Source organism: Triticum urartu, chromosome 4 (assembly GCF_003073215.2).
Source record: "Triticum urartu cultivar G1812 chromosome 4, Tu2.1, whole genome shotgun sequence".
In the NCBI taxonomy this organism is placed as follows: domain Eukaryota; kingdom Viridiplantae; phylum Streptophyta; class Magnoliopsida; order Poales; family Poaceae; genus Triticum; species Triticum urartu.
Genome location: NC_053025.1, coordinates 86,266,601 through 86,274,561, shown reverse-complemented (window position 1 = coordinate 86,274,561; position 7,961 = coordinate 86,266,601). Strand labels below are relative to the sequence as shown.

At 41.7% G+C, this 7,961-nt stretch overlaps 1 protein-coding gene across 3 annotated transcripts; it reads right to left on the bottom strand.

Moving 5' to 3' along the window:
• Nucleotides 1-218: 218 nt before the first annotated feature.
• Nucleotides 219-7,540, bottom strand: LOC125550813 (DExH-box ATP-dependent RNA helicase DExH10). 3 transcript variants are annotated; one of them, XM_048713909.1, is made up of 17 exons: nt 7,318-7,540; nt 5,568-6,585; nt 4,992-5,306; nt 4,685-4,789; nt 4,510-4,578; nt 3,490-3,657; nt 3,342-3,413; nt 3,151-3,267; nt 2,792-3,013; nt 2,504-2,662; nt 2,075-2,164; nt 1,889-1,984; nt 1,664-1,817; nt 1,436-1,584; nt 1,241-1,336; nt 930-1,022; nt 219-491 (listed from the first exon to the last, which is right to left on the bottom strand). In XM_048713909.1, exons 2-17 carry the CDS (start codon nt 6,564-6,566, stop codon nt 381-383), a joined length of 3,015 nt encoding a protein of 1,004 aa, XP_048569866.1. In that variant the 5' UTR covers nt 6,567-6,585; nt 7,318-7,540; the 3' UTR covers nt 219-380. The 3 variants fall into 3 exon arrangements, with proteins under 3 accessions (XP_048569866.1, XP_048569867.1, XP_048569868.1); XM_048713910.1 differs by having other exon boundaries at nt 5,568-6,581; nt 7,314-7,539; XM_048713911.1 differs by having other exon boundaries at nt 5,568-6,581; nt 7,318-7,539.
• Between the last annotated feature and the right edge of the window lie 421 nt (nt 7,541-7,961).

Sequence of the window (7,961 nt, the reverse complement as noted above, 5' to 3'; positions counted from 1 at the left end):
AATGGGGAAATGGGAGTAACTGAACACAAGTCGTGTGTTGCCCCAGGCCGTTATTGCAACTCCCCGTGAAGGAGCTGCTTCAGGCGCCAGTTTGTAAAAACACTTGTAACCGGTGAAGGAGCTGCTTCAGGCGCCAGTTTGTAAAAACACCTGTAACCCGCGCCTGAAGCGCCAGACGCTAAATAGGATTTCCCTAACAATTTTGCTGCAAAATTGAATGCACGATGTTGCCTGGATAAGAATTTCCAAAATAAATTGCCTAGGGGTTACCAAGGCTACAACCTACACTCCCACAGATAAGGGCTGTCAAAAACAAAAAACAAAACAGCTACGTTTGGTTTGTTAACATATACTGTATGTTACAACTGCTGGAGCACTCATCACAGATACAATGAGTTAGCAAACATGATGCCACGGCGTAAGCTCTCACTAGCCGATCCAAACTTGTTCTCAAGGTTGACCTCCCCAACAGCTTCAGCAGCGGCTTTTAGCTGGCAAATAAATTAAGTCAGTTGGTTCGACAAAGGAAAACAAAGCAAGCTTATTTTCCTGACTATTTCCAGAACTTTGTAATATAAAAGTAAAGTGTTGGGCATGCAGAAAAGGGCAAAGAAGAAAATCGATGCCAATCACAACTTCTATATATGGAGATAAACATAAATAGATAACATTTCTTACATATCTTAGCTACAGTCCAACTTGTTCATCATATTCTGTCATGTCACAGTTGAGAGTAAATGCAGTTTATGGACATTTCGCTAGAAGGACATGTCACACTTGTATTCACATGCACATTGATCTAATGGATCAATCAAAGGCAGATTTTTTTTATTCGCATGCACTTTAAGTCAAATGGGATAATCAAAGACAGACACTCTCATTATCCAAGTGGTTTTAGTACTAGTGCCCGGAACCAACAGGTGGTTTACCTGATTCAGAAATTCATCCAGCCTCCTAACTAGCCGTATGATGCTTCCTTCAAAAATGTCAGTCATTTCTGTCACCTCTCCGAATGTGGCGCCCTGTGAGGAAAATGTTTCAGGACTCTACACATAATATAACTACAAAAACTGCAGCAGCAGTACAGATGCAGAGTATGATTGCATCAGATGTCGAGATTATGCATGATAAGAATCAATGTCACAATTGGAAATAAGATATCTTAATGCCTGGAGAATTTCCAAAAAGAAAAAATGGAACACAAGATCTATAGTTTAATGAACTGCATAGTCTGACCAACCTTTGACCAGCAGTATATGACGTCCATCAGGTAGGGTTTACAAGTTGATTCAACATATTCCTCAACATTGATGTCCAATTTGCATTCCCGTTGTACCTAAAACAAGAGTGAGAAATCAGAGTTCCCAATCAAGCACAGGGACTAGGGAGATGGGTGGCGATATAGTGATGATACAAGTATACAACAAGTATGCACCTCAGCTATTTTTCTTGCAGCCTCCTGGAGCTGCATCATTGGTTTAGAAAGCTCATTTCTCAGGCGTATTTGCTCACTTGACTTCTCACACGGAACAAAGCAGCTAACAACGGAAGCAACTTGATGATGATCAAGATCATTAAATGTACCTAGTCACATAAACATATTAATGCAATACTGAATATAAAGTAAGCAAAAACTGAACCCAGAGTCATATTAAACAGGTACCATTAAACATAAGCTCAGTGATAAGCAGCTCATCCCCAGTGTCTATCAAACAGGCAGCACGCCCCTTTAACTGGAGAACACCATCCGCATCAATATGACCCAGCATCTTCAGAACACGAGACCGGTTTTTCAGTTCATCCCTAAATTTTTGTAGCTGAATGGAGGAGAATGTGAGAACACATTTAGCTGTTTAACAAGGATCAACCATGCAAACATTCAACCAACCTGTGAATCCCGCATCTTTGACTTTAGTTGCTGAATTTCATGATTCAGTTCAGCTTTTCTTTGGTACCATGACAGTTGCTGCTCACTTTGATCAGACTGACACACAAAAATAGCAAAAAAAAATAAGTGCATCAAGTAAAAACAGGACTGGGCATTTCTTAATTGAAAGGTGACGATAAGGCATACCTTATGAAGTGGGTGAGAACATAGTTTCTGCTCAAGATCCTCAAGTTTATGAACCAGGTCAACTAATTCAGGTTCTTCAATACCCATGTCCTGTTAATTATACCAGAATGTCAAAAAATGACACCATAATTCAAAATTATTGCTTTAGGATGACAGGTGATATATTTTTAGGAAAGAATGATCGGAGAAACTTCTTTTTTTGCGGGCTATAGCATTTGTTTTCCCCGTCTGTATAACATGCATGGACGATGTACTGAGGAAAAACAGATATGATATATCTCATCTGGAGAGCTGTGCTAATGTGCATCTAAATCCTGACAAGATAAATTTGACTTCCTTTTTTTGGAACTTTCAGCCTCTAAACAAAAATGGTACTTCTAGTGCAAAATTAACAACGAGCTGAAAAGATTATGTAAGAAGAATTTTCACCGTAATTGGATGTAGCTTTGGAAGCCCTTGGGGGTAACGCTTTCCTAGTTCTTGAACTGCAAAAAGTATGTTTTGTCTTGCTTCAGGTGGTCGCAGATCAGATGGAATGCTGATTCTAATGCTGCTTAGACCACATACTAAAGGTAATGGTACAGGCACCTGCAAAAATCTCAACATTGGTCAAAAGTAAATTTTGGGCCATCGCTAAATGAGAATAATAAAATGATAGTCTAGCGAACTGAAGATAAACGACCACAATAAAATCCTTTGTCACGATCTTCAACTCACCACATGCATTTCTCCCTTCTCCCCAGGGCGAGGTGGGCATGGCTTCGAATGCAATCCGCTCTCACTCGAACTAGAAGAACAATGAAGCAAGGTATCCACTATATAGTTATTATTGCGGGATGCACTTAATGCAGGGGGGAGACTACTAGATGTTGAAGGTTTCTTTACAACATTTACAACCACACCCCATCCCCAGTCTGTTGAACCATCCCTCACCTTAACCTGCCATGATGCAAATTACTCAGTGAAATGGAATCTGTGTAAATTTTACAGAATCCACATCATAAGCGGCGATAACTGATGAAAATGTACATCTCATCCTCAAGCAAGAACAGAACCTAGGAGAAATAGTTACGTACCAGCCTTCCAGGAACCAAATATAACAAAGCTCTCTCTGGTCTAATCATCTCAGACATGATTTTCTTCTCAAGTTCAGATATATCAAGCCCCAATTTGTGATATTCAGCAAGATCATTCTGTACAAGTAGAGGTGATACATTGTTAGTCAAACAGAAGCGCAATAATGTATATTACAACCGAAATAGCATACCTCTCCCGAAGAGCCCAGCAAGCTAGCTTCATTTTCCAACCTTGTAATCTTCTGAACCACTTCAGGTAATGCCTGAAAAGCAAGGGAAGCTAATCTTTGGCATTCAAAAGGATATGTCATGAGAGGTATCTTTAAGGTTGATACAGACCTTTTCATACTGAAACTGGTGGAATGAATTCCGGATCACATGTTCAGCAGTAAATTGGCCCTCCGCGCGACTCAGCAAATTCAGAATGGTGTAGTAGCTCAGTCGGAAAGTACTGATGAGAGGTGCTGGTTTACCTAACACCATGTCCTTGATAACACTCATTTCCATCTGAAAAGTTAAATTATGTTAATACCAAAGGCCAAATGTCAAACTAAAGGAAGCACGTGAAAACAAAACAAAAGCTTTAGTGTATATATGTTGCATAAGAATCACAGCATACAAAATAGATCTTGAAAAGCAATTCAAGCATGAATATGTAACAAAACAAGTGTCTTGCAGGACAGCTTCAATAGCACAAAATGAATGTTAACACAACTACTAAGAATTCAGAGCAAATTAATTTTGCATAACAAGTATTGCAAGCTAAGTAAAGCTTGATATGAGAAGTAAATTCAAGCATGAACATAGAACAGTCTGTTGGGAGGACGACTTCAACAGAACAAAAAAATTCAACACAACTACTCAGGTGAGAACTAAGAACAGAGCATGTATCTTTCAAATGCAAAGTTCAATAGTCTAAAAAAATAAGCTCATAATGACTTCCGATTACATGCCACTGCATACCATAAATAACTAATAAAAACAGTTAAGTTTAAAAATCAAACTGGTAAACATCTACCAAAATCAGAACCATGACTACAAGTGAAATAGCAATGATTTGCGTTAGACAAAAATAAGGCAGTAATAAGTTATCACATTTCATTATCATAATCAACGCAGAAAGACAACTGCAAAATCTGGATGGAGGGTGCATTTGATCAAATTATTGTACTAGAAAGATATACTAATTCCGTGCATGATCATCACCACCATCATCATCATCAACAACAACAAAGCCTTTTGTCCCAAACAAGTTGGGGTAGGCTAGAGGTGAAACCCATAAGATCTCGCAGCCAACTCATGGTTCCATGCATGATCATCATGCTATATTAGTTGGAACAGAAGATTACACAGCCTTACCTTTTCATCTATCATTATAACACAAATGCCACGTTCATCCTTCCCACGCCGACCGGCTCTTCCACTCATCTAGAAAGAAAATACAAAATTATTGTGAGAAGGGCTCGTATATTCTATTCGACCTACTAACTCTACATATATATGCCTGACTTCACTTCATGTACATAAGATTTACCTGTATATATTCTCCAGAACCAATAAAACGGTTACTATCACCATCCCATTTTTTGACAGATGTAAAGACAACTGTTTTTGCAGGCATGTTCAGTCCCATGGCAAACTGAAGAATAACAATCATGAGTTAATCAAATGCTGCTACTAAAGAGTGAAAATAATTCAGAAAGTATAAAACAATAGTAATCTGATTTTCTCTAGTTCAAAAACCAAAATAGAAGTTCCTTTGAGGAGTACAATTCCAGATTATGCAGTCAATGGATAAAATAAGTTTAGCTCAAGTGGGATAATCAGGTTAAAGCGCACACCGTCTCAGTAGCAAAGAGAGCTTTCACAAGACCTTCTTGGAAGAGCAATTCCACCAGCTCCTTAATTATTGGAAGCAGTCCAGAATGGTGTACTGCAATACCTCGTTTAAGAAGAGGCAACATCAACTCTATAGCAGGTAAACCTCTATCTTCCTCGCTTAAACAGAAAATAGCACTACGGAAAACCTGTTCAATGCTATCCTTTTCTTCTTCAGTGTTGAAATCAAGTTTTGACATCGACATCGCATGGTGCTCACATTCCCTTCTACTAAAGCTGAAAATAATGACTGGTTGAAACTTGCGCTCCATAATCATCTGCAAATTAGCAATCATCGAAATTAAGCAGGGATATTGACTGGAAGAAACTAAACCAAACTATAAAACATCAACAGCTAAACAGTGAATATCATCAAGTGAAACACGAACTGTTCCCTAGTTTTAAAAGCCAGCAGGTGGTAAACTACAAAAATATGCATGCTTGTACAAGAAAGCATAAACCATCTATTATTTGTAAATTCAGAATGCACAATAAGGCCAGAATTTATCTTGCACTGAAGTATGTCAGTGGCTGCCTACCTTGACAATTCTGTATATGTCAGAAGTTCCAGAAGCATTCCCGCCTTTTGCAATTCGACCACTGGCTTTAGGCCCACCATTCTTCTTCCCATCTAGTTGACTAGGTTGCTTCGCAAATGTGTCTTGCAGCTTCAGAAAATTATCCTCCCTGAACTGACCATTTTCATCTACTACGAGGTAGAGACCAGACCCACCTATTGGGAACACGTAGTGCTGTAACGGTGTCGGCCTGAAGTCTGTGTACACCACATGACAAGGCTGCTTGTGCAGATTGCATATCCACTCAGCAAACTCAGTTGCATTCGACATGGTAGCAGAAAGAAAGACCATCTTGATGGCAGGTGGAAGGAAAACTATACTCTCTTCCCACACAACGCCTCTCTCCCGGTCCTTCATGTAGTGGATCTCATCAAATATAACCCAACCAACTTCCTTGATCACCTCAGAACCCCTATAGAGCATTGCCCTCAGGATTTCCGTCGTCATGACCAGGCAAGTAGCATTTGGCTGAAGCGTGACATCACCAGTCATCAAACCAACATCAGAAAACTCCTGACTAAGCTCACGGTACTTCTGATTGCTCAGAGCCTTCAGTGGAGAGGTATATATAACCCTCTGCTTGTCTCTAAACGACATTGCAATGGCGTACTCAGCAATGGCTGTCTTCCCCGCAGAGGTGTGAGCTGAGACCAAGACAGATTCGTTCCTCTCCAAGCAGGCGACCGAGACAGTCTGGAAGGGGTCGAGCTGAAACGGGTATGTCTTGGCCATGTTCCCATTAAACACAGGGTTTGAAAGGGTCCCATGTACGGCCTCGTCCTTAGACAAATCGTAGCCATTGGGGGCAGCAACCTCATGGATGCACGACCGGGCGAGGTTCTGACGCTTGGCAGCCGAGCCAGGCAGCGACTGCTGTCCATTCATAACAGCGGCAGCGGAACTGTCCTCGGAATCCAGCTCGGGTGCTTTGCGCTTGCTGGTATTTTCCACCTCTTCCATTTTTTTCGATAGGATCTACCTATCACATTAGAAACATGAGCCAATTGCAGCGATAGAATATCATAGACCTTACTTGCATTGCATGCCTAAAAATAAAAGAAGACATTACTTGCAGACACGAATGGGCAGGAGCAGCAGAGCTTGACTGGAATTACAGCTTAACATATCAAGGAAGTTGTGGATTTGGCAAAAGATGGCCAACTTGCAACATTCCAACACCACAGTACCAGTTAAAACGAGGCTAAAACCCTAAGCCACCGCAGTACCAAAATCAGACTATCTTTCGGTAATTGATGCCGGAAACGGAGCATCCCAAAAGCTTCGTAATACACTTCCCGCAATCACTTGCAGCAATTCCCACCACACAAAATCAATATACTCCAATTTAAAGAACTACCAGAGAAAAATGCTACAAAAGCGAAACGAATCGATCCGAGCAAGCTACATAACGTGGGGAATGGGGTTCAATTAAACCTTGGAACCTCAGGAACCTTAGAATCAGCATCATCCCAAAACCCTAGTGGAAAAACTGCAGAAAGGGGCCCCATAAGTCTTTTCCCCTTTCCTCGTGCTCGTGTTCTCGTGCGTGGAAACAGCTCGGCCTGGGAATGGTTTGGGCGGGAAACGGGTCCTACGCTCTTGGCACCTCCGCTGCCGTCGCAACGAGCACCGAATCGAGGCCCGGAACACGCATCGGAAGAACGTGCCCGCGAGGAGCTGGAGCAATAGACAGATCTCGGCGAGGGCTTACCTCTCTCACACTCTCTTGACGGCGAGGAAGGAGCAGCGCGGCGGGGAGGCGGCGCCAGATGAGCGGAGCTGGAGGAGGCAGGCAACCCCTCTCGCTCGCCTTCTGATGACGGGGAACGTGGTCGGGCAGCGCTCCGGCTGGTGGCAGGCAACCCCTCTCGCTCGCCCTTCGCTCGTCCGAATCCGTCGCAGAATCGCCGAGGGGCACCGAGAATGGGTTCGGACCGAAAGTACCAGCCCAAACCAAGCAGATCCAGTGCAGTTTTTGGCCACACCATCGCGGGGGCTACGAGGGTGTTTGTTTTCAGGAACTTATTGGTTTATGAATTTAAATAAGTCTCATCTAAATTAAATATGAGGGACTTATAGAGACTTAAAGTGGGTATTTGAAATTTATGAAATAAAACTTTTAAGAAGGGACTTATAAAGACTTATAGTTGTAATATGGTTTTATAAAGACTTATAAGTCCCAGGAACCGAACATGTAGAGATTTTTTATGGACTTGGGACTTATAAGTTGAAACTAAAAAAAGTCCTAAGACTTATAAACCAAATAAGGCCTATATCTCGCTTGTTGCGAGATTCCCGCCTAATCTCTCGCTCTCCCTGGAGCGGTTTTGAGAAGGTTCTAAGGACCGTTTTTAC